The sequence below is a fragment of the Scyliorhinus torazame genome, chromosome 13 (genome assembly GCF_047496885.1).
Source record: "Scyliorhinus torazame isolate Kashiwa2021f chromosome 13, sScyTor2.1, whole genome shotgun sequence".
NCBI classification, from domain to species: Eukaryota; Metazoa; Chordata; class Chondrichthyes; order Carcharhiniformes; family Scyliorhinidae; genus Scyliorhinus; species Scyliorhinus torazame.
The window spans coordinates 190,759,488-190,786,207 of NC_092719.1; the positions used below are offsets into that span (position 1 = coordinate 190,759,488).

Below are 26,720 nucleotides of genomic sequence, written 5' to 3' on the forward strand. Positions count from 1 at the left end.
ATTCATTCCATCTTCAGGATGAAAGACGGTCATGTACTCAAGGGCTTTTGGCATGTTGAAGTAGCCAGAGCCAGATGAGCAGCTGGATGGCCAAAGTTCTCATTTAAGGATGTTTGCAAGCGTGACACGAAGACCTTAAACTCGATGATCGCACCTGGGAGTCACTAGCTGATGACCGAGGAAAGCAGGCTGTCTTGAACCACCACGATGACCGGTGGCCGCAGCAAGCGTGGCAGCAGGTGCCAATGCTGAGAACAACAACCCACAATGACACTTGGAAGCTCCAGGTGTGGCACGTGTGGAAGTCCTGCCTCTCAAGAATTGGCCTCTTCAGTCATCAGGAAAGGTGAAGACATCCCATCTGGAATAGCAGGTCCACCATCTTTTGTAGATGGAAAGATGCCGATGACAAATATAAAATGTTTACAGTGTAACATGGAGCAATTTGTAAAAAAAATAAACCATTCATAATGTCATAAAGCCAAGCAAATTAACGTTTGTAAACATTAGTAAACTTAGATAGCACATTCTAGATCAAGATAAAAAGACATGAGTAATAAAGATGTATGAAAGTGCAGCAAGTCAAATACAGCATCTGTGTAATTAGGCCAATTGGATCAGTGTGCTGCATACATACAACATTCCTAATTTGCATTTTACACCTGTAATTCCAATGCCAAAAGGCTGGACTATTTAAATATAAGGACATAACAGACAAGAAGGTGAGCAGTCCATTCAATTTATAAGAGTCTTCCTGATTCAGGCAGGAGCTGTTCAAAGCATTGCCCTCTCCTTCTATTTTAATTCATCTACTGGATCAGGATTCCGTCCCATTCGGCAAATCTGCATTCACTGGACTAGATGGTGATCTATCCCAAACGTTAACAAGCCACTGGAGTAGGTAATGATTTGTTCTATATGTTAACAATTCACTAAATCAGGTGGTGTTTATTATATATGTTAACAATTCACTGAACTCAATGGTGGTTTATTCTATACACTAACAATTCATTCAGCTAGATTGTGATCTATTCTGCATGTTAACAATTCATTGATCTAACTCGTTTCTATTCAAAATGTCAACGAATCACATAAAACAGATGGCAGTCTATTCCATATTGTCACGATTCTTTGAACTAGATGGTGGCTATTCTCCATGCTTACAAATCACTGAATTTAAGGTCAGCTATTCTCAATATTAACAAATGTGAGTCGTTGTACCTTTAGGTATATTTATCTGAAAGATGGTTTCCAATGTAGCAATGTTCCTTTATTTATTTCTCTTGGTCAGCTCACAAACTTCTCCAAATCCATGTAATTTATTCCTTTGTGATTAAAACATTGTTCTTACTTCTTTCACATAACCTTAGATGATCCATGTGGGAAAGGTGCTGAGGGCAGGCAACTGCTTCCCAGAAGAAAATCACAACCAACTTATTCTTCCTACCAGCTGGAACAACACTACACGGACATTTAACACAAAAGCAGAGAAGGGAACATTAATCTGTCTTGTGTAAATCTGTTTCTATTCATGAAAAAACTGTATGAAAAAGGCAATCATTTAACATAAGAGTGATATAGTACAGAAGGAGGCCCATCGTGCCTCTGTCCTCCAAAGTAAGGAAAAAAAACCCTTAGGTACCTGTTTGATATATGAGGATGAATATGACGAGAGTTTTTTTTTAACAAAGGGTTGTAGTCCTAATGGCATTGAGCATACCTGAGTCTGGATCCTGTTCAGGCCCCGGAACCAAAGAATCTGTCCACGCCTAAGTTCTCGCTCTGCATGATCAATTTCTTCAGTATCTTCATTAAGTTCCTCTTCTGGGATGTCATCCTTCTGAGTCCCATGGCCTGCTTCCTTCAGGAACTTCAACCGGTTAGTTGGAATGGAGGATATTACCTGAGAAATGGGTAAATGGACATGCGCTGTTAAACTCTTCTTCTGCAGCGTGCAGGGAAGAAAACATGCTGATTTACACTGTTATCTATGAGGAACCAGCAAACAATCTAAAGGATTGATTTTCCTTTTTGTTTCATTCAGTGAACACTCAGTCCCAAAGTATGAAATGCAGGAAGGATGGAGGCTTGTTGTACTGAGTATTTCCTGCTGGTTTCCAGATGGGGCAGAGCAGTCAAGCTCTCTGGAAAGAAGACCACATGAGTGAAATGAGGACTATGTGATGGAACACTTTGTCTCATTTTCCTACGGAAGGCAGTTGGGCATCCACATGAAGCAGGCACTAGATCTGGCAAATCACCTGGTCTCTCTCAGCGCAGGAACGTTTAAGGAAGTGTAAGACGTGCCATGTAGAGAATTACTCACATTCCAGAATTATGGAGCCTCCCAAGAATTAAACATTAAGCTCTGGGACACTGCTTTGAGCAGCCCAACAAAAAAAATCATGTGGACATAAAGTAAATAGTGTTTCCTTCATTTTCTTTGAGCGCTATTGTTTATTAATAAATTATAAACCTATTACTGATTGGGGGGGGGAGGGGGGGAGAGACAGGCTGCTAACAGGACAGGGTAAATGGAGGCAGTAGGTCTAGGGAGAAAACTCTAGGTGAAGTTCCAACCAGAGTTGACAACCATATCCATATAAGGTCTAAAGGGTGCATTTTGTAAAAGGGTTCCTTGTGGAATTATGAATGAGAAAGCCTTCTGGCAGCTCTGTCATGTTACCCCCGAACAATACGCTGCTGGTGCAATATACTTTGGTGGTTGGCAAAGAATTAATGGGTTTCTCAAAATTTGGCCAACACCATTTCCTGAAGAAGTCACTGCAAGGCTGCTCATTCTGCTGGACAGTTAGCACATGCAAGGCCTGGAGATAGTGGATGTAGAGAGGATGTTTCCACTTGTAGGAAAAACTAGAACCAGAGAGCACAATCTCAGACTAAAGGGACAATCCTTTAAAACAGAGATGAGGAGGAATTCCTTCAGCCAGAGGGTGGTGAATTTGTGGAATTCTTTGCCGCAGAAGGCTGTGGAGGCCAAATCACTGAGTGTCTTTAAGACCGAGACAGATAGGTTCTTGATTAATAAGGGGATCAGGGATTATGGGGAAAAGGCAGGAGAATGTGGATGAGGAAAATATCAGCCATGATCGAATGGTTGAGCAGACTCAATGAGCTGAGTGGTCTAATTCTGCTCCTCTGTCTTATGGTCTTATGCCGGGCCGGATTCTCCATTGGCGGTATCCTTCACTTCACCGGCAGTGCACTCATGGCCACAATTTCCCGACGGCATGGGGGTGCCCACAATGGGAAACCCTATTGGCTGGCTGCCGGAACGGAGGATCTCGCTGCCGGCGGGGCGCGCCGCACTGGAAAACGGGTGCAGCAGGACGGAGAACCCCACCCACCATTTTTAAATCAAGCAGAAAGATCTGAATCTAGTTCCATCAGACTACAGTTAGTCCTTGTGCCATCATGCACAGTCATTGGAAACAAGCTATTGTTTAACATTGTGGCACAGCTCAGTTGGGTCAATGCATCACAAGATTAAAAAGCAATCAGTAACTCTTCATTGATAGCGTCACAATTTTGCAACTAAGGTGAACATTTCAATGTTATTTGTCTCTGGCTTGCATCCTTGGGAAAATTAATTAATTTGAGGTCAGTTATACAAGAGTGGTTTGAGAGTTATGTACAAACTATATGTAATTTTAAAGTTTCCTAACTCTGCAGACTTTAAACTCTGTACTTTGGTGTCATGTTATGAAAATGAGGTAATAGAGACCCCAACAACTCTCTGACATTCAACAATCAACCTGTAAAAGAATTTTTCTTTAATTCGGGGGAAAATGGAAATAATAGCTGGGATCCCAGTTGTTTGATTGTTTTAATCAAAACAGCACGGTAGCACAAGTGGGCAGCACTGTGGCTTCACAGCGCCAGGGTCCCAGGTTTGATTCCCCGCTAGGTCACTGTCTGTGCGGAGTCTGCACGTTCTCCCCGTGTCTGCGTGGGTTTCCTCCGGGTGCTCCGGTTTCCTCCCACAGTCCAAAGACGTGCAGGTTAGGAGGATTGGCCATGCTAAATTGCCCTTAGTGTCCAAAAAGGTTAGGAGGGGTAATTTGGTGTGGGGATAGGGTGGAAGTGTTAAGTGGGTCGGTGCAGACTCGATGGGCCAAATGGCCTCCTTCTGCACTGTATGTTCTATGTTCTAAGTACGTCTTTGTCTAAAATACATAACAGCTCTTATTTCAATTTTTTTTCACAGGACTGCTGTACCCATATGTTATCTGCTCCAATCTGCTACAAAGCTGATTGACTTGTGCTAGCTATAAACCAAAACATCTCAGGTTCCAGAGGCGGAACTTTCCAAAACAAATGGCAAAGTGTCAGGTTAGGTCCTGACTGAAGCTGACGTGTTTCTCTCCAGAAACACAGCAAAGGTCTCTGATCAGATCGTTCTAACACTCTGTCAAAATAAGATCACGGGGCATGATTTGCGCTGTGGGTCTGGTGGGGGTGGGGGTGCTGATCGAGCCCTCCCCCACAAGCCTCAGGGTGCCCCCCCCCCCCCCGCCCCCCACATCACGGTAGTATCGTTGGGCACTCTACCCATCTCCACTCCGTCAATGGTGCACATCTCTCTCCCCCTCAATCAAACATGAGGGGAACCCTACTTCCCAGTGGAGGAGGGTTGCCTCCCAGCAGTGACCAATGGTAATGCCCAGTTCAGCACCCACTTCAGCAACCCTGGCAGTGCCTCCCAGGAGGCTGTACCAGAGGGCACTGCCAGGGGGCCGGGGGCAATGGCCAGCCTCAGCCCTCAACCCCGGGGTCTCCAGGCACCTCTGCACTCCAGGCGTGTTTATTGTGACTGGTTTTCATTTTCAAAAATCAGTAGTAATTCGGGCCGGCGTGACATCATGCCACAGAGGGGGAGCATTGATTGGGTCCGTAAAGTCGTTTAATTATATTAAAATATATTTAAAATCACATTTCTGTGCATGAACCTGATCATGTCACAGCCAGGGGGCAGGGAAAATTACATTCTGAAATCTCGCTGCAGCAAGGCCCTCTTGCAAGATTTTGAGGCCATAACGGGATTTATGCCTGTGGCAAATGGGCCCGCTAAATCCCACCCCAGATGTGTAGTCCCCATTTTGCACTGATGAGCTTGTGAAAGAGATGAATATATTTTTCAATGTTTCTTTATGAATTCGGAATAAATCATTACCTGTCCCCATAGCAACTCTCCCACTCCAAGAACGATGCACCATAACCACTGGTCTATTTGTAGAGGAATACAACTGAAAGGCTTTCCACCAAACTGAATAATTAAAATCTGCAGCAACAGAGGGAGAAAACAAAGAAAAATCAGAACCTGCCGTCTAAAATAGCACTGTCACAGATTTCAATATTTATTCCCAAATTGCTCTTTGCACGAGTTGAATCCTATATTTTGAATCATAGAATGGTCGCAGCACAAAAGGAGCCCATTTGGCCCATCGAGGTCATGCTGACTCCCAGCATGAGCAATTTAGCACATCCCTCACTCCTGTCCTGTCCCCATGGCCTTGCAAACGTTCTCTCTTCAGGTGTTTATCAATTCCTTGTGGATAGCCGCAGTTGTAACTGCCTCAACCACACTCTCAGGGAGTACATTCCAGATCCTAACCACTGTTTAAACAAGCTCTTTCATATCGCTTTTGTTTCTTTTGCTAATTATTTTAAATTGGTTCTCAACTTTTGTGCCAACAGTTTCCTTATTTCCCTGCGTGGGTTTCCTCCGGGTGCTCCGGTTTCCTCCCACAGTCCAAAGACGTGCAGGTTAGGTCAATTGGCCATGCTAAATTGCCCTTAGTGTCCAAGAAAGGTTAGGTGGGGTTACAGGGATAGGGTGGAGGTGTACAGTTAGGGTGGAGGTGTGGGCATAGGTAGGGTGCTTTTTCTAAGGGCCGGTGCAGACTCGATGGGCCAAATGGCCTTCTTCTGCACTGTAAATTCTATGATTCTATTATTTCTATCCCCCTCATGATTTCTATCAAATCTCTATCAACTCTCCTCTCAGCCTTTCCTTCTTTAAGGAAAACAGCTCCAGCTTCTCCAAACTATTCACACGGAGTTCCTCATCTCTGGAAGCATTCTGGTAAATCTTTGCTGCACCTTCTCTAAAGCCTTCAGATCCATCTTATAGAGCGATGCCCAGAATTGGACACAATATGCCCAGTTTTATAAAGTTCCTCATGGCTTCCTTGATTTTGTCCCACATGTCTCTGTTTATAACGCTCAGGCACCCATATGCCCTTTTCCCCACTTTTCCATTGTGCGCTGTACATATCAAGAAGAGCAGCGATAATAGTATCAGCCCTGGGGAAACCCCATGCTATATTTACCTCCAGTCAATCATTCACTACTACACTCTGTTTCCTGTCACTTAGCCAACTTTGTATCCATGCTGTCCTTGTCTTTTTGAATTTCATGCGCTTTAAATTTGCTGATAAGTCCATTATGTGTCACTTTACCAAAAACCCATTGGAAGCCCATGTAATTCACACCTACTACATTACCCTTATCAGTCCTCTCCAACCGTATCAAAAAAACTCAGTCATGTTTGTTAACCATGACTTATCTGAAACAAATCTATTCTGGCTTTCCTTAATTAAGCCCCACTTGTCCAATTGACTGTTAACTTTATCCCTCATTAATGTTTCTAAAAGCTTTCCCATTCCATCCAGGTGACTTATCAACTTTAAGTACACACAGACTTCCTAATACTTCTCCTTTAACATTTTGTAGTCTTTTGAGTATATCAGTTATCTCCTCTTTCACTATGAATCCCAGGAGCATCTTTTTCTTAGCTAAAGACAGATTCAAAATATTCATTTAATATCTCTGCCATGCTCCCTGCCTCCATACGTAAATCTCATTTATGATCCCAAATTGACCCGACCCCTCCTATTAACCTTTTACTATTTATATGCCTAAAAAAAGACTTTTGGATACTCTTTTACATTAGCTGCCAGTCTCTTCTCATACTCTCGCCATGCATCTCATTTTGCTTTTTCACTTCCCCTTTAAACATTCTAGGCACGATTCTCCCAGCCCCCGCTGGGCCGGAGAATCGCCGCAGCCCCGACGCCGGCGCGTGATTCTCCGAGGTGCGGAGATTCGGTGCCATTTGCGCCGGCGCGTCTGCCGCGGCGCTGGTCACAGGCCGCTGTCCACGGCCGGGTCGCCGATTCTCCGGCCCGGATGAGTCGAGCGACGGCACAGAAAAAGCAGAGTCCCGCCGGCGCCGTTCACCCCTGGTCGCTGCCGGCGGAAACTCTGCGCGAAGAGTCGGGGGCGGCCTGTTTGGTGGGTGGTGGGGGGGGGGGGGGTAGGGGGGCTCCGTCCCCGGGGTGGGGGCCCAAAGGTGTCTGGCCCGCGATCAGGCCCCACCGATCAGCGGGCCAGCCTCTCCCCCCGGGGCCTGCTTTGTTGCGCGGCCGGCCCCTGAACCTCCACACCATGTTGCGTCGGGGCCAGCGCTGAAGAAGTCCCCCGCGCATGCGCGTTTTGGCGTGGCCCAACTGCGCATGTGTGGGTTAGCGCGGCACCCATTTGGTGGCGGGAAGTGAGGCAGGAGCGGCGTGAACTGCTCCAGCGCCGTGCTAGCCCCCTGTGGGGGCCAGAATAGGTGGTCCCCGCGCCCGTTTCGCGCCGTCGTGAAACGCGACGGCGTTCATGACGGTGCGAACACTTAGTCTCCATTTTGGAGAATCGCGCCCCTCTATATTTTGGTTCTCACTTGTTTTATGTACCTCATATCTGATATTGGCCAAACTTTTTGCAGCCCTCTGGGGGTGGGATGGATGATGGGAGGGGCCATAAAATTGGTGGAGCTATGCCCACAGTGCTGTTTGCAGCACCTATCCACTCCCCTGTGGTAGTAAGGGACCGATTGTATAGACATCAAAATGTACCAGCAGATAAGGCATGCAGCAAGAACGATGAACAAAGAAAAGTACAGCATAGGAACAGGCCCTTCGGCCCTCCAAGACCATGCTGCCCGTCTAAACTAAATTCTTCTACACTTCCTGGGTCCGTATCCCTCTATTCCCATCCTATTCATGTATTTGTCAAGATGCCCCTTAAAAGTCACTATCGTCCCTGCTTCCACCACCTCCTCTGGCAGTGAGTTCCAGGCACCCACTACCCTCTGTGTAAAAAAACTTGCCTCGTACATGTCCTCTAAACCATGCTCCTCACACCTTAAACCTATGCCCCCTCGTAATTGACCCCTCTACCCTGGGAAAAAGTCTCTGACTATCCACTCTGTCTATGCCCCTCATAATTTCGTAGACCTCTATCAGGTCACCCCTCAATCTCCTTCATTCCAGTGAGAACAGACCAAGTTTATTCAACCTCTCCTCATGGCTAATGCCTTCCATACCAGGCAACATTCTGGTAAGTCTCTTCTGCACACTCTCTAAAGCCTCCACATCTTTCTGGTAGTGTGGCAACCAGAATTGAACACTATACTCCAAGTGTGGCCTAACTAAGGTTCTATACAGCTGCAACATGACTTGCCAATATTTATACTCAATGCCCGGCTAATGAAGGTCAGCATGCCGAATGCCTTCTTGACTACCTTCTCCACCTGTGTTGCCCCTTTCAGTGACCTGTGGACCTGTACACCTAGATCTCTCTGACTGTCAATACTCTTGAGGGTTCTACCATTCACTGTGTATGCCCTACCTGTATTGACCTTCCAAAATGCATTACCTCACATTTGTCTGGATTAAGCTCCATCTGCCATCTCTCCGCCCAAGTCTCCAAACGATCTAAATCCTGCTGTATCCTCTGACAGTCCTCATCGCTATCAGTGATTCCACCAACCGCAAACTTACTAATCAGACCAGTTACATTTTCCTCCAAATCATTTATATATACTACGAACAGCAAAGGTCCCAGCACTGAACCCTGCGGAACACCACTAGTCACAGCCCTCCAATCAGAAAAGCACCCTTCCTTTGCTACTCTCTGCCTTCTATGACCTAGCCAGTTCTGTATCCATCTTGCCAGCTTACCTCTGATCCCGTGTGACTTCACCCTTTGTACCAGTCTGCCATGAGGGACCTTTTCAAAGGCCTTACTGAAGTCCATATAGACAACACCCACTGCCCTACCTGCATCAATCACCTTTGTGACCTCCTCGAAAAACTCTATCAAGTTAGTGAGATAAGACCTCCCCTTCACAAAACCGTGCTGCCTCTCGCTAATACGTCCACTTGCTTCCAAATGGGAGTAGATCCTGTCTCGAAGAATTCTCTCCAGTAATTTCCCTACTGCTGACGTAAGTCTCACCAGCCTGTAGTTCCCTGGATTATCCTTGCTACCTTTCTTAAACAAAGGAACAACATTGGCTATTCTCCAGTCCTCTGGGACATCACCTGAGGATCCAAAGATTTCTGTCAAGGCCTCAGCAATTTCCTCTCTTGCCCCCTTCAGTATTCTGGGGTGGATCCCATCTGGCCCTGGGGACTTATCCACCGTAATATTTTTCAAGATGCCCAACACCTCGTCTTTTTGGATCTCAATGTGACCCAGGCTATCTACACACCCTTCTCCAGATTCAACATCCACCAAGCATTCATTACAAAATGAATTGTTAACACAGATGGAAATATGGATCTATGACCTGACAGCCATTACTGTGTTGCAGGGTTCCCAAGACAGCACCTGAATACTGAAGGGTACTTGACATTTCAGAAGGAGAGACAGCTAGGAAAAGGGTGACATTAGTACAATAGAGAGAGATGACTTTCGCTTGAAAAAGCAAGATGTAGAGTAGGTTTAGAAAGAGACAAGCAATAGCAAAGGTAAGAGGTCACTTGTGGGGGTAGTTTTTAGGCTAACTAGTTACACTGTAGGACAGAGAATACGGGAAGTAATAAATGGGGCTTATAATGATCATTGATGACTTTAATCTACATGTAGATTGGGTAAATCAGATTGGTAAAGTTGGCTTGGAAAATTAGTTCATAGAGTATGGTCAGTACATTCAAGGTCCAACCAGGGAGCACGCTATTCTAATCCTGGCAATGTGCAACAAGACAGGATTAATCAATAAACCTGTAGTAAAGGAGCCTCTAGGCAATAGCAATCATATGAACATGATTGAATTTCACATTCAGTTTGAAGTTCAGAAGTGTGGGTCTGAGACTAGTGTTTTAAATCTAAATATAGGTAATTATAAGAGTATGAAGGTAGAGTTGTTTGAAGTGGACTGGGAAACTAGGTTAAAAGTTAAGGCCGTTGAGATACAGTGGCAGGCTTTTAAGGAGATACTTAACAACTCTCAGCAAAACATTTATCCCAATGAGAAAGAAATCAAAGCACCATCTTGATGAAGGAGACATTCAATAGCAAGCTAAAGTTCTCTAAACTAATGCATCAATATTCAAGGATTAAAACACTTCTCAGTGAAACACTGACTGTGACAGTAAAACACTGCTTCTGACTAATCTTTATTTGTACCTTTCAAAAGCAACATTGTGCCGTTAACAGAAAAAATGATTGTGCAGCTGCTAATTTATCAGAAATGTCTCTTCTCCAATACCTGAATTGCAAAAGTGCCAAATACAATACTGCAGAAGATGGGATTTCTGAAAATGCCATCAAACACATTTTTCTCCCCATGTATCTTGCGTGCGTTGATTTCATTGAAGAGTTGCATCAGGACAAAAGTGTTAAAGATGATGGTGTAGTGTTCAGATGGTGGGGCATGCAACGGTGCATTTCTACCACTGTCGATATTAAAAATGGTCTCCCCTGAAAACAAGAAAATAACAGCACAACTTACTGCTTTGAGTAAACATACATGAAAAATACATTACTTTGAATCATTCCCCCTAATGTCATCGCCTCCTTTGGCTCAACATTCAATGTTGACTGATTATGCCTCTGAAATATGCCCCAGGGTCACTGCACAATGTGTGAAGCGCTCCATAAATGCACGTTATTATTGTTGTTATCTACTAATTAGAGTTTAATGGCTCAGATATTTTTTATCTACTTTTCCCCATCTCAAGGATAAACAAAAGTCTCTGCCACCCTGGAGACAAGTGAAGCTTGTACGGAAAAGCCTGATACCAAACTAGGCATTCTGGATGTACGATAAATGAGTGTGTTTCCTTATACTCCTGATGCTACACAAACACATTCCGTCAGAGAAATCCATATTGGAAATATTTGGAATAAATTTTACACGACAATGCTCATTGCTAAATGAAAAGCCCTGAAAAAGAGAAAAAATGAGCAATATCATTTTTAATGATTATTTTGGAATGAATGAAATACTAACCCTCCAGTCATCCTGCTGGAAGATTTCCATAACTAATACGCTGGTTGGTGTACATTAGATTTTCAAAAATAGTCAGTATAGATCTATTCTGCACACGTGTTGGGCCACAAATCATGAATAACAAGCATTATAGTTTCAGAGTAATTGAAGCAAATATTTTCACTTATTTACTGACCTATAAGGCCATTTTATTTCCCCAAGATAAAATAAATACTTATATATGTATGATATAAACATCTTGCTCGAATTATATTTTGTTTGCAGAGGCCAAAAACATTGTGCATGTCCAGAAGTAGATTTGTCCAATGAAAAGTTGATTTTTAAGTCTTCATCTCAACAATTTTCATTTATATTGTTTTTTAAAATAAATTTAAAGTACCCAATTCATTTTTTTTTTCCAATTAAGGGTCAATTTAGCGTGGCCAATCCACCTACCCACGGGGAGAATGTGCAAACTCCACATGGACAGTGACCTGGGGCCAGGATCGAACCCGGGTTCTCGGCGCTGTGAAGCAGAAGTGCTAACCACTGCGCCATCATGTCGCCCAACTTTCATTTATATTGTGGCTCAATGATTAAAATGTCCCAAAGAGCTTCAGAGGAGTATTATAAAGCAACATTTATTGCTGCAGGCAAGACGATATCACAATAGTATAAAGCTTGGTTAAAGACAAGGTTTTAAGGAACATCTGAAATGAGGAAAGCGTGGGCGAGAAGTAGCGAGGTTTGAGGAGGCAATTCAAGACCTGAAAGAATGGTCACCAATGATGCAGTGATTAAAATCACCAATGTCCAAATTTAGCAGGGCACAGATATATCACTGATGTCTGTGGGGTTGGAGAAGATTACAGAGATAAGGAAGTGAGAGGCCATGGAGAATTTGCAATTTAGGATGAGAATTTTACACCTGGGGTTTTGCTAAATTGAGAGCCAGTGTAGATCAGCAAGCACGGGGTAAGGGCAAACAAGATTTGTTGCAATTAATGATAATGGTCGTGATGTTCTGGATAATCTCAAGTAGTTTTTTAATATTTGCAGATATTTCTCTTAACTCTCAAGAAAATGTGGAGTCATACTATTTAATGGTTACACTTGCATCAACTGTTTGCCATTGCCTAATACATATGAATATTGCTCAGGTATTCGTCCAATCATTACAGCATCTGGTCCTGTCCTTAGCTGATGTCTATGGGTGTGCATTTTCCAGCAAAGGTTATTGGATAGTCATCAGGCTAGGACCATTCACCGTACTTTCCTCCCATAGCTAATAAATGCTATGTTTAAGTGAGCTTTATGTTACTCCTGAGCTGATAGTTTAGCAAAATCCAGGGAATGAAGCCAACATCTTTATGGATGACATGACTTAGAATCATATCACACAAGTACCCACTGAACAACTACCCAATCATGTGTGTATGTCATAACCCCCACGAGACCGACCGATGCCTGTAGGACTTGTGGAGCACGAGCTCCCCCACTGAGAAGCAGAGGACCAACGGGCGGGCACATTAATTCCCCAAGAAAATGTCGGCCTAAGAAGGAGCTGGGCATCTTAGGATGGTCCTGACTGGGACTTGGACTATTGCTTAATTGCTGTATTTACTATCAGTGAGTGGGAAATAAACTACTTTTGACTCTCCTTTTTGGGACTCCTCATCGACTACACTAATGTTCAAGACTGAAACACAATTTTACAATTTCTCCAAGGTAATCAGATGCTGTAAGAATTGTCTTTGTTAATCAGAAATGTTACTGCTTGGAAGATTTATGGTGTAAGAAAGAAGACCTTCATCTTGATCTCTGATCTTCTTCCAGAAAAAGAATTCTATCTAGTCGAACTCTTGTATTTTTTTTATTTAATAGGATTTACAGTGCAGAAGGAGGCCATTCGGCCCATCGAGTCTGCACTGGCTCTTGGAAAGAGCACCCTACCCAAGCCCACACCTCCACCCTATCCCCATAACCCAGTAACCCCACCCAACACTAAGGGCAATTTTGGACACTAAGGACAATTTAGCATGGCCAATCCACCTAACCTGTATATCTTTGGACTGTGGGAGGAAACCGGAGCACCCGGAGGAAACCCACGCACACACGGGTAGAACTCCACACAGACAGTGACCCAAGCCAGGAATCGACCCTGGGACCCTGGAAGCAATTGTGCTAACCACCGTGCTGCCCTCGAGAATTTTGCTCTCGAGAATGATAAGTGCTGAATAAATTAATCTGATAAAGGCAAATACATTGGCCCAGATTTTAGTCAGTGATGAAGGAATAGGACTCGCCATTCACTTATCTGCCAAAGGGGCTTGAGAACACAGACTTGCTCCAGTGTGGCATCTGATCCAGTGTAGCAGTAGCTAGAGAACAGCTGCTGCATCTGTGAGCATGGAACAACAAGATTGTTCAACCAATCAGATTGAAGAATCCCCACTGAGACATGCAGAGTATAAAATAGGAAGTAAGAAACAGGAAATATGAACTAGATTGAAATCCTAAGCATAAAGCAAAATAAGGATTGAGAAATACAAGTGGATGTAAGGGAGAAAGAAAAAGCCAGGCAGAAAAAGTAGGAATACAACTATTTGTTTTAAGAATCTTCGACACTAATAATTTTCTGAGAGAATGAGGCTAAATACTTGAAAATAGTTCCAGGCCATTGGGGCTCTTCAGCAGTGATGATCACTTTTCATACTCTTAAAAGCTGGATTAACAGGACAAGGAGCTATGCATCACTTTCACAAATTAGATTGAAAGATTGTGAAATTAACAGCACAGGGGTTGAGAAGGAAGTGTAAATTACAGTGGGTAAATGCAGTGTCAAATCAAGTACGGAAAGTGAAATAAAGAGAGGAAAAGAAAGGTTGGATTGAAAGATGGAAAGAAAAGAGCCAAAATGGATTTTGCTTTACATTTTATATTGTATTAAATTGTTAACAACAGTTAAAACCTGATAGAATGAATGAGACTCCACACTTAAAATAGATAATTAGTCAAATTGCTGAGCAAGAGTTAACGCTGACCATACTGTTTATAAGGTGCTTTGGTTAAAATGGAAAAGACTTAACTTTCTGCACAGTAATCTGTTCCTATCTACATTGCAAATACTGCAACTCCACCCCATTCAATGCAGCAAAATGCTATTTTTGGATATTTGATTTTAACTGCACATCTGCCCCTATCCTTGAGTTGCTGTACTATCTGCCCATAATTAACAGTGAACACCATTAGCCTTAACATTATTTTGACAGAAGATCATGGCCCAACATATATTTAATCTAAATGGGCTTGCACATGGTGCGTAGCGAAATTCTTTCCTCATTGTGACAAAAATATTGCACGGTCCTTGCTTTTCACAAATAAAAGGAATCAGCAAAATGTTTTTTTTCCCCCAAGAAGTTAATGTTTCCCCTTAATATGTTTTAAAACACAATGTTGTCCATTAAGCTTTATCTCAGTCACCTAAAATACATTTCATGACCAGGCAGTATATGCAAATACAAAGGGCAATCATAATAGAACAACTGCTATTCTAAAATACTGAATCTTTCAAGAATACTGCATTCCAGATAACACCAGGGATGATAATGGACACTGAACATTGCATTTCAGTTTGTGTTTATTTTAAATAACAGGCACAAAACAGTTTTTAAAAGCAAAATGATATACGTGAATAAATGAAGGGGCATTTCACAAGACCCCTGATAATCTGCATCTGTGAAGATGTACACTTGAGTTGAATAAATTAATTTTTCCCAATAAATTAAAATAGAAGTACTATCTTACTGGTTAGCAGCACAGATACTGTGTAACATACCAGCAAAGAGTAGAGTGAAGATGACAGTAAGCTGGTAAATCCCATGACCCAGAATATTTTTCATCATGGTTCGTGAAATGAGGGGCTTGTTCCTGCCATATGGCTTCCTCATCAGCAGTGCCTCACTGGGTGGCTCTGTAGCTAGGGCCAAGGAGGCAAATGTATCCATAATGAGGTTCACCCACAACATTTGTACAGCCTTCAGAGGAGAATCCTAGAGAAAAAGAATGATTAAATTGCATTATCAAATCACATTGTTGCTTTCAATAAAAGCAATTGGTTTATTGAATTATGGATTTATGGCCAGTAGAATGGAAATCAATAAAAAATATGGTCAATGTAAAATGTCTAGTGACAATTAACACTTTGTAGGAGGACACCGGATCAAATGCCACAGCAGAGTGCAGAGTATACATTTTTTAAAATATGTATGGAAATTGATGTGCAGTCTGTGTGTAGGTATGATTTTCTGCGAAGTTTGAAATACATCTCGTTAAAAGTTGGGCAATTGCAAATCAAGCACCATTTATGATCTCAGAATATTCTAAAGTGTTGCACAACCCTTGGCCTGGATTTTCACCATGTCAAGCACTTTAAAAATAGTGGGCGGATTCAGATTCCACCATTCCCAATATCATTCCCAGGATTTCTGATTCTCAGGACTGTCTTTAAGGGTGCATGCTGGTTCAGCTCATAAGCCCGCACCCTAAACTCCCGACCTGGCTGGAATCAGGCTATCCTCGTCCTCCGCACTTTTCATGCAATCTCGTTGTGAGGCCCCTCAGAGGTGTCACAAACCATAATGTGCCTGAGCGGACATTTGGAGAAGTAAATTCAAAAGGTCCTCCTCGTGTCCCCTATACCCTATACCAAGGTATGAAACTGCCATGCCCATTCACCCACTATATAGTGTATAGAACCAATGAATCCTATTTTACAGCAGTATTTGTAAAAAAACAAAGTTTTTCAAAAACAGCCAGTCATTCATTCACAAAGCCCAATAACAGTGTCAATCATTCAGAACTTGCAGATGCTGCAAGCATTTGAAGCCTCTGTATCTTATGCAAAAAAACATTGTGAAATTGACATCCGAATTCAGAGATCCACAGCTGTCAATCAAGCAAATGGCTGTCAGGGCTCTCAGCCAAGCCTCATTATGTATTCTTGGTTGAGAGCCCAGGCATCCATTGCAATATTAAAACAGCCCAGCCCCAGAGAAAACGCTGCTTGAATGACAGCTCTGGCTCTCTCATCTCTTCTGTCAATTTCACAATGTTTGCAGTGTGGAGAGCATGGATGGAACATGGGGAATTTATGGGGTGTGAGGCGATAGGGGGCGTGATGGGTGAGGGCTGGTGAGCCTGTTTTGAATTTGACTGTCCCACGGCACTCGGGAAGGCCTAGAAAACAACCCGCCTCCGCACTGGCCAGCCCCTGTGGCTGCCTCAGAACTCTTTCCCAAGTTAGTTGGCCCAGATGCAGCCCTGACACAACCCCCACCCTCAAGGACTCCTTATGGGAACTCTCTTGTCAGGTAGGCCAGCCGAGCTGAGAACTTTCCTGACTTGCACTGCCTGCCTCAAGAATGAAAATCCAGGCTATTGTTGCACAGCGGGGAAATGTGACAGCTTACTTCCATACAGCATGGTTCTGCAAAATGTAATAAATGACAGGATAATCTATTTAAATTATATTCATGAGGGATAGAGGATTGCAAGATGTTGGGAGGACTACTCGTCAAACAGTGGGACTTTGTTTTAATATCCTCGCTAAAATGCAGCACTGAGAGTGTCAGCGTAAATTACATGCGCAAGATTCTCGAGTGTGGCTTGAACGTACAATCTTGTGACTCAAATGGTGAGAGTGGTATCACTGAACAAAGATTGACAATAAGTAGTCCAAATAATGATGATTGGCTGATGTGTTTATACTGACAACCCTTGTTTCATTCTTTCACTGGATGTGGGCTTCGCTGGCTAGGCCGGCATTTGTTTCCCATCCCTAATCACCCTCGAGATGGTGGTGGGGAGCTGCCTTCTTGAGCTACTTCAGGCCATGTGGTGTGCGCACGTAGGAAGGGAGTTCCAGGATTTAGACCAAGCGACAGTGAAGGAAGGGCGTGATTTAATGGGAAAAACTTTTTAATGGAGAAAACTGTCACATCGGGTGTGACATCCCGGTGCTTCCCAGTGGCCGAGCCGGTGTTTATGTCAGACAAAATGATCCTTCCCTCTCACTGACCACATGCCCATTCTCTCACAGGATCTCCACCTGATGGGGCCGGGCCATTAGGGTTGCCCCCCCATTCCCCCACCACCCAACAGAAGACCTCGGAGGACAGCTCCGGAGAGACCATAATCGACGCGTCACAGTTACCCCCACCTTCCACCAGCCCAGAGACACACACCTTGTTGGGCAACATTAATGGACAGTCTTCTGGGGTACAGTCTGGTGAATATCACACAGTTGCTGATGCATCAGGTGGAGGCAGGAACATCCAAGGGAGTCAGTAGTTGCAGGTCTGCTAGATCCCAGGACTTAGCTGGGTCCCAGTCAGATGGTTATCCCAGGGCTGATGCAGACGCTAGGGTACGGCCTCGAGATTCAGGAGGGATGTCAGTGACACTCCGCAAGGCCATGGCACAGGTGCCGCACCGGCTCCACGTTGAGACGGAGCCTCCAGCGGCACACATTGTCCGTCATCTCCTCAATTGATCAACAATGACTGTACACCTTGGGTTGTCGCTGGCATCCCCGTCTGGGTTTCTCCTCAGCCTGATGGGCAGGAGGGTCTTCAGGGTGTGCGGCGGCCCCCTGCACATGGGGTGCTGCCTCCAGCTGAGTCGACACTGCTGCCTTCTCTGGTGCCTGGCTGCCTGAGCTGCCACCAGCACCGCAAGGGCTGTCACTGTGAGGTCAACAACACCATGGGCGGGATTCTCCGACTCCCCGCCGAGTCGGAGAATCGCCGGGAGGCGGCGTGAATCCCGCCCCATCCGGCTGCCGAATTCTACGGCGCAGGGGATTTGGCGGGGCGGGAATCGCGGCGCGCCGGTTGGAGGCCATTGGCAGCGCCCCCCCCCCCCCACCCCCCAGGCAATTCTCCGGCCCGCAGTGGGCCTAGTGACCGCCCATTTTCGGCCAGTCCTGCCGGCATATATTACACATTTGCTGGCGGGACCTGGCTGCGCGTGCGGCCTCCGGGGTCCTCGGGGGGGGGGGGGGTGCGGGGGGATCTGGCCCCGGGGGGTGCCCCCACGGTGGCCTGGCCTGCGATCGGGGCCCACCAATCCACGGGCGGGCCTGTGCCGTGGGGGCACTATATCTATATTGTTCCGCGTCGGCCGCTGTGGTCCTCCACGATGGCCGACGTGGAGATGAACCCCCTCTGCGCATGCTCTGGGATGACGCCAGCACACGCTGACACTCCCGCGCGTGCGCCAACTCGCGTTGGTCGGCGGAGGACCTTCGGCGCCGGTTGGCATGGCGCCAAGCTCCTTCCGCACCGGCCAGCGGGGCACAAACCACTCTGGCGCCGGCCTAGCCCCTGAAGGTGCGGAGGATTCCGCACATTTGGGGCGGCCCGACGCCGGAGTGGCTCACACCACTACTTCGCGCCGGAGATGCCCGCCCTGCCGATTCCCGCCCCATCTCTCTAGGAGGAGAGCGACCATCAATCAGTTAGAGTTTTCACCCCAGGACCCTCAAATCCCCCGGACCTCCCCCCACGCTTACCTGCCCCGCCTTCTCTCAGAGTGCCATCCACCGAGCCAATTGTACTAGAGGACCCTGTTCAGTTCATTCACACCCGGCCACAGCAGGAGACCCTAGACCCAGGACCCCTGCTGGGAACTTTAGGGAGACCGTGCTCAGGTGCCCTCCCCTGGTCCACTCACCCACCCTCTGATCGAGGGGATATCCCCGAGCACTGGGGCAGCAGCTCCAATGCCCATAGGCTGCATACCGTGGTTTGGAAATAGCTTCTCACCTCCAGAGCTGCTCTTGCTGGGGAGCTGGTTAATTCCCGGGAGGCCGTTAGATAGGGCTTCCATCTCGTTGATGGGATGGAGATTGCTCTTAATCGGTGTCTCGCCACGTCTGGATGGGATCTGGAACCCGCCAATGGGAGCAGGCAGTTAGATTGCAAACTTCAGCCTGTTGCGCAATTTATCTGGGAGCCCGGATCCACGCCAGGCGTACCACAGCCGTTAAATCGCGCCTATATTTCGAGGTAAGGATGGGGTATGGATTGAGGAGAACCTGGAGGTGTAAGTGCTCCCATGCAACTGTTGCGCTGAGCTTTTGAATTGGTAGAGGTCACGGGTTTAGAAGATGCTGCATAAGGAGCCTTGGTGAGTTGCTGTAGTGCATCTTGTAGGTGGTACACACAGCTGTTACTGGGCATCAGTGGTGGAGGGAGGGAATGTTTAAGGTGGCGGATGGGATGCCAATCAAGAGGGTTGTTTGTCCTGGATGGTGTCGAGCTTCTTGAGTGTTGTTGGAGCTGCACTCATCCAGGCAAGTGGAGAGTATTCCATCACACTCCTGACTTGTGCCTTGTAGATGGTGCACAGGCTTTGTGAAGTCAGAAGGTGTGTTACTTATAGCAGAATTCCCAGCTTCTTACCTGCTTTTGTAGCCACAGTATTTATATGGCTGGTCCAGTTCGGTTTCATTTTACCCTTGTAACAAAAGCTCCTGTATCAAGACAATGAAGAGTCTTTTTAAGCAACTTGATTTTTGGGCAGCATGATGGCACAGTGGTTCGCACTGCTGCCTCATAGCGCCAGGCACCCAAGTTCAATTCCAGCCTTGGGCATTGTCTGTGTGGAGTCTGTACGTTCTCCCCGTGTCTGCGTGGGTTTCCACCGGGTGCTCCAGTTTCCTCCCACAGTCCAAAGATGTGCAGGTTAGGTGGATTGGCCATGGTAAATTGCCCCTTAGTGTCCAGGGATGTATAGGTTAGGTTACAGGAGTAGGGCGGGTGAGTGGGCCTAGGTAGGATGCTCTTTCAGAGGCTCGGTGTAGACTCGATGGGCAGAATGGCCACCTTCTGCACTGCAGGAATTCTAATTCTATAATTCCATACATTTTGTTTCCACCTCTGCATTCGACTCATCCACAAGCTTATAAGATTCTTGGATCTAAACACCCAATCCTTTCTGTACATCTTTTAAAGTTTTACAATTCACCATCTTCTGTCCCACTTCCTCCTCCCAAAGTATGTGGCCTCATATTTCTTTGCATTAATTTTTATCTGATATCTGAGGAATAAGGAAGCATTCAATTTCAGCAGAGTTTTTGAGATCTTTGTATTGAATGAGGAATAAAGTCAAGGGGCGGTGGGGTGGGCAACTCCGGCACGAAGGAATGGCGTGAACCACTCCAGCGTCGGGCCGCCTCGAGGGTGGGGGATCCTCCGCACCATCAGGGGCTAGGAGTGGTTTGCGCCGCGCCGGCCGGCTTGGCGCCATGCCATCCGGCGCTGAAGGGCCTCCGCCGGCCGGTGCGAGTTGGCGCATGCGCGGGAGCGCCAGCATGTGCTGATGACATCACAGCGCATGCACAGGGGGGTTCATCTCCGCGTCGGTCATCGCGGACTGTTACTGCGGCCGACGCGGAGGAATAGAGTGCCCCCATGGCACAGGTTCGCCCGTGGATCGGTGGGCTCCGATCGCGGGCCAGGCCACCGTGGGGGCACCTCCCGGGGCCAGGGCCCGCCGGTAAGTACCTGTTGTAATTTACGCCGGCGGGACCGGCCAAAAACGGGCGGCCACTCAACCCATCGCGGGCCGGAGAATCGCCAGGGGGGCCGCTGACCAGCGCGGCGCGATTCCCGCTCCCGCCAAATCCCCGGCGCTGGAGATTCGGCAGCCGGCGGGGGAGGGATTCACGCCGCCCCCCCCCCAGTGATTCTCTGACCCGGCGGGAGGTCGGAGAATCCCGCCCAAGATCTTTTAAACAAATGCAGTACAAATCACACTATGGTATTCTGCTAGGGTCTTCAAGCTTTGTGCAAGACTGGTACACCTCTAGCAAAGAAATATCTGGCTTCATAAAATATGTAGTAGTATTGGAAGCTCTGTTGAACAGTAGCAGGGTTGTGCTGTCAACAAATCTCTCAGCAACAGTCTATAAATGGTAAATGCCTTTCCAGAAAAGTCACTCTAAATGTTCTGACTTCTACTTGGCAGTCTTTAATGTTAGCCACTGTAAATCATTTACATGTTATTTTGATCGACTTATAATAATGCATTGCCTGGTACACTTCAGGCTTCATACATAACTACCACTTGAATGTTACTGTTTTGCACAGGATATACACCTCACAGAGAAGCCATTCAGACCATGCCTAAGTTTATGCTCCACTCAAGCCTCCTCCTATCCCTTCCTGCCCAGATCTACCATTATAACCACCTATTGCCTTCTCCCTCCATAGGGCAGTTCCCCCTTAAATGCATCTTTACTATGCAGTTGAACCTCGCTGTGGTTCAAGCTCAACAATAAACACTATTTAATTTCAATAACTAGCTGAAATAGAATTTTGATTGACACCAGAGAGCCTTCTGAGAGAGAACAACTAACTTCCGAGGAATACTCTTCTACGAAAAAGGCTCCCAAAGCTTCATTTTCCCTCTAAAGCCTGATGACTGTAACACAGCATCAGCTGCACTTTAAGGCTTTTTAGGCTTTTGATAAGGGAAGATTGATAATGAAGGTAAGAGCCCATGGGATCCAGGGAAATTTGGCAAACTGGATCCAGAATTGGCTGAGTGGCAGGAAGCAGAGGGTGATGATCGAGAGGTGTTTTTCTGACTGGAGGCCTGTGTCCAGTGGGGTCCTGCAGGGATCAGAATTGGGCCCTTGCTGTTTGTGGTTTATATAAATGATTTAGACATGAATATGCAGGAGGGTTGATCAGTAAGTTTTCAGATGACACAGAAATCGGTGGGGTGGTAAATAGCGAGGCGATAGCCGTCGATTACAGGAGGGTATAGGTGGGCTGGTCAGATGGGCTGATCAGTGGCAACTGGAATTCAATTCGGATAAGTGTGCGTGATGCACTCGGGCAGGACAAACAAGGCAAGTCAATACGTGATAAACGGCAGGACCCTGGGAAGCAGTGAGGGTGAGAGGGTGTGCATGTACACCAGTCGCTTAAGGTAACAGGACTGGTAGATACAATAGTTAAGAAGGCATGTGGTATACTTCCTTTATTAGCCGAGGCATAGAGTTTAAGAGGAGGGAGTTTAGGCTGGAACTGTGTAAAATGTTGGTTGGGCAATAGCTAGATTATTATGTGGTGATCTGAAATCCACATTATATGTGCTATAATTGGAAAAGGTGCAGAGGAAATTTACTAGGATGTTGCTAGAGAGTTTTAGCTGTGGAGAGAATGGAGAGATTGAGGTTGTTTTGGAGCAGAGGAGACGGAGAGGGTCATGATTGAGATGTATAAAATTAGGAGGGACATAGATAGAGTAGAGAGTAAGAAACCTTTGCCCTTGGTGGAGGGATCAATGACCAGGGGTATAGATTTAAGGTAAGGGACAGGAGGTGGGATTCTCTGTTTTCTGGTGTGGCCCACCCCCGCCTTCAGCGGGATTCTCCGTCCCACCAGCCGGCCAATGGGTATTTCCCATTGTGGGCAGCCCCTCGCCGTCGGGAAATCTCCGGGCTTGGGTGCGCTGTCGGCGTCACGGAGAATCCCGACAGTGGAGAATCCAGCCCAGGAGGTTTGGAGGGGATGTGAGGAAAAAGTGTTTTACCCAGAGGGTGGTGGGAGTCTGGAACTCGCTGCTTGAAAGGGTGGTGGAGGCAGAGACCCTCTTAACATTTAAGAAGTATTTGGATGTGCACTTGCAATCCCAAGGCATATAAGGCTGTGGGCGAAGTGCTGGAAAATGGGATTAGAATAGTTAGGTGGTTGTTTTTGATCAGCACAGATGCAATGGACCGAAGTGCCTTTTCTATGCTGTAGACCTCTATGGCTATGACTCTATGACACGTCAACAGTCAAGGTTACCAAATGCACTCCAAATGAGATGATCATTGAATCATTTGACTACCAAAGCAAAAGCAATTTTTTTAAGGTCTTGGACAGCTCAGTGTAATATGCAACAGCTAGAGAAAAACAGTGAAAGGGATGGTTTAGCTCTGAGCTTGAGATAAACTGAAACTCACTCTGATTAAGTTAGACCTTAAGATAGTAGCCTGGTGCCAAGCATCTCCCACAGAAAAGAGACTAATTTTAGGTATCCTTCTCTTTAAAAGGTTATTGCCGGGATTCTCCGGTCCGCCAGCCGTGTTTTCCGGCTGCTCCCCCGCAGGCAGCAGGATTCTCCGTTCCCGCAGCCAGCCAATGGGGTTTCCCATTGGGGCCACCACATCGGGAAACCCGCGGAAATCAATAAAGGTTTTGTCATGATATGCACCCATGCACATCATGAGGTAAAAGCAGGCAGTGACAGACACCCAGGTGAGCCAATCAATGTATAGAACAGAACACGACCAATCACAAGACAGGACACCAGTAGGGTGACTTACACCTATAAGACATACAAGGCATCAGCACTCTGCCTCTTTCCACTGGTGATAGCTATAGTGATAGTCAGGGTGTACAAATCATTCAACAACTCCAACACGTGGATCAGAGCTAGCCTGGTCTAGATAGTTAGCTTCAGTTTACTTAGGGTAGTAGAGAGTCAACCAACAGGCAGCTGTGTGTTTTGTTGCTAGAGTTCAATTTATCTTTTATTGAACCAACGCCTTCGTTTGGCGTATACTTGATCAGTTAATTGCATCGTGTGCAATCTGTGTTACCCCAGGGTGAACAACACGACATGATACCAGGAGTGGCTGCTGCCTCTAAGTAATTTACCTTTGAAAATTCTCTGAAGACCAGCAACTGCCTTCCTGTGCATGGAACAGATCCAGGCACCTCCGCAGCTAAGCATCTCCGGGAATCTTGGCGCCAACTGGCGGGCCTTCAAGCAAAAATTCAGCCTATACCTTGAGGCCTCGGGCCTCAAAAGTGCCTCCGATGCCGAAAAATCGCTCTGCTGCTGTCTACTGCGGGGGACCAGGCCATCCAAATCTTCAATTTGCTCACTTTTTCCGATGGTGAGGACAAGGCAAAGTTCCAGACTGTCCTCGCAAAATTCAACAGTCACTGCGACGTCGAGTCAAACAAAAGCTTTGAGCGTTACGTATTCCAGTAGCACCTTCAGGGTAAGAACGAGCCTTTTCAGTCTTTTCTTACTCAGCTTTGCATTCTAGCGCAATCCTGCAACTACGGAGACACCGCTGACTCCCTCATCAGGGATCAGATCGTGTTTGGTGTCCACTCCGACGCCCTGCGGGAGCAGCTCCTAAAAATAAAAAATATGACCCTTCCAGTGGCCACCGAGACGTGCAAAGTCCATGAACTGGCGAAAAGTCGCTATTCCCGCCTGAAGTCAGCAGAGCAGGACCAACTCGCCTCCCACGAGGCTGAGAGTGTACAGGCCATCACCCGAATGCGGGGCCTGAGCATCGATGAAGGCGGTCCTTTCGCGCGCTTTTCCAGGGCTCCCATGCATGCGCACCACGGTCGGGAAAACGAAGCGGCCGAAGACTACACTGCGCAGGCTGACCGCATTGCGCAGGCGCGACGACACGCCGAACGTCACGACGTCGATGTAATGACGTGCCCTGACTGCGGCACCGCGCATTTAAAGCGGCAATGCCCCGTGAGAGGCAGGCGATGTCTCAACTGCAAGAAGCTTGGCCATTATGCTGCTCTGTGCAGATCTGCACTTCCGACAGGGGGCCAGCAGTACCAGGTCCAACAAAAACGAGTTTGAAGTGTGCAGCAAGGGCTGCTGGACTTGGAACTGGATCCCATCACCGATCCAGAGGATGACTGCCCGGAGTCCACGTATCGAGTGGGCATCATCACCATGCATAACCATGCCTCCTCACTTTCACCAACACACACGCCCATCCTTAAAGTGGATTGTGCGGACGAGTGGCGTGCCACAGTACAGGTCAACAATTGTAGCATCCGGTTCAAGCTGGACACCGGTGCTTCAGCCAACCTAATATCCAAAGCAGATCTGGCTCGCATCCGGAGGCAGCCTAACGTTCTTCCACCGGCTTGCCAATTGCTCGACTACAATGGGAATGCCTTCACGGCGCTAGGGTCCTGTCACCTGCAAATATCCAACAGGGCCGTCAAAGCCACTTTGGAGTTTGAGATCGTCCAGCCCGACAAGGCTTCTCTGCAGGGTGCCCGAGCATGCAAGCTCCTCCAGCTAGTTCAGCGTGTACATGCCATGTCCTCAGCTGACAACACTCTGCAAGCCGACATTGAGGAGCTCCTACTGCAGTACCCGGATGTGTTCACAGGGATGGGCACGCTGCCCTACCGCTATAAAATTCTGCTCAGGCCTGATGCCACGCCTGTCATCCATGCGCCACGCTGGGTGCCGGCCCCCCTCAAAGACCGTCTGAAGGCGCAACTGCAGGATCTCCAGGATCAAGGGATAATATCCAAGGTGACGGAACCAACTGACTGGGCTAGCTCGATGGTCAAGAAGCCCTCGGAAGAACTGCGCATTTGCATCGATCCCAAGGATCTGAACCGCAACATTATGAGGGAACACTATCCGATCCCGAAGCGGGAGGAGCTGACGAGTAAAATGGCACATGCCAAATATTTTACAAAGCTGGACGCATCGAAGGGCTTCTGGCAGATACAGCTGGACGAGTCCAGCCAGAAGCTATACACATTTAACACCCCCTTCGGGAGGTATTGCTACAACCGAATGCCATTTGGCAATGTGTCGGCCTCCGAAATCTTGCATCGAATAATGGAGCAAATGCTCGAGGGCATTGACGGTGTACGGGTCTATGTTGACGACATCATCATCTGGTCCACGACCCCGGAGAAACATGTTGCCCGTCTGCAGCAGGTGTTCAGGCGCATAAATGCCAACGGCCTGAAGTTCACAAAACTAAATGCTCCTTTGGCAGGTCGTCAATTAAATTTCTGGGCGATCAGATCTCACAACAGGGCGTGCAGCCGGACTCAGACAAAGTCCAAGCAGTTAACACGATGAAGACTCCAGAGGACAAGAAGGCGGTCCTCCGCTTCTTGGGGATGGTGAACTTTCTGGGGAAGTTCATTCCCAATCTCGCATCACACACCATGGCCCTGAAGACACCTTGTGAAAAAGTCCACCACTGTCCAGTGGCTGCCCGTACATCAAGAAGAGTGGCTTGAGTTGAAAGCGAAGCTAACCACCGCTCCTGTTCTAGCCTTCTTTGACCCAGCAAGGGAGACCAAGATCTCCACAGATGCCAGCCAGGATGGCAACGAGGCAGTGATCCTGCAGAAGGACAACACCTCATCCTGGGCTCCAGTGGCCTACGCATCCAGGGCCATGACGCCCACTGAGCAACGCTATGCTCAAATTGAGAAAGAATGGCTGGGCCCGCTCACTGGCATCGTGAAATTCCACGATTATATGTATGGTCTCCCGACCTTTACCGTGGAGACGGACCACAGCCCTCTGGTGCACATTATACACAAGGACTTAAATGACATGACAC

The 26,720-nt window shown here is 46.9% G+C and overlaps 1 protein-coding gene across 16 annotated transcripts in view; it reads right to left on the minus strand.

Annotated features, from left to right (window-relative positions):
* atp2b2 (ATPase plasma membrane Ca2+ transporting 2) overlaps window positions 1–26,720 on the minus strand; it is a 1,245,322-nt gene that overhangs the window by 22,441 nt on the left and 1,196,161 nt on the right. For all 16 annotated transcript variants that reach the window (XM_072472614.1, XM_072472624.1, XM_072472623.1 and 13 more), the window contains 4 exons: window positions 15,126–15,339; window positions 10,565–10,776; window positions 5,195–5,302; window positions 1,721–1,903 (listed from right to left, as the gene is read on the minus strand). In XM_072472614.1, the coding sequence (XP_072328715.1) occupies window positions 1,721–1,903; window positions 5,195–5,302; window positions 10,565–10,776; window positions 15,126–15,339 (717 nt within the window). The remainder of the gene's footprint in view (window positions 1–1,720; window positions 1,904–5,194; window positions 5,303–10,564; window positions 10,777–15,125; window positions 15,340–26,720) is intronic.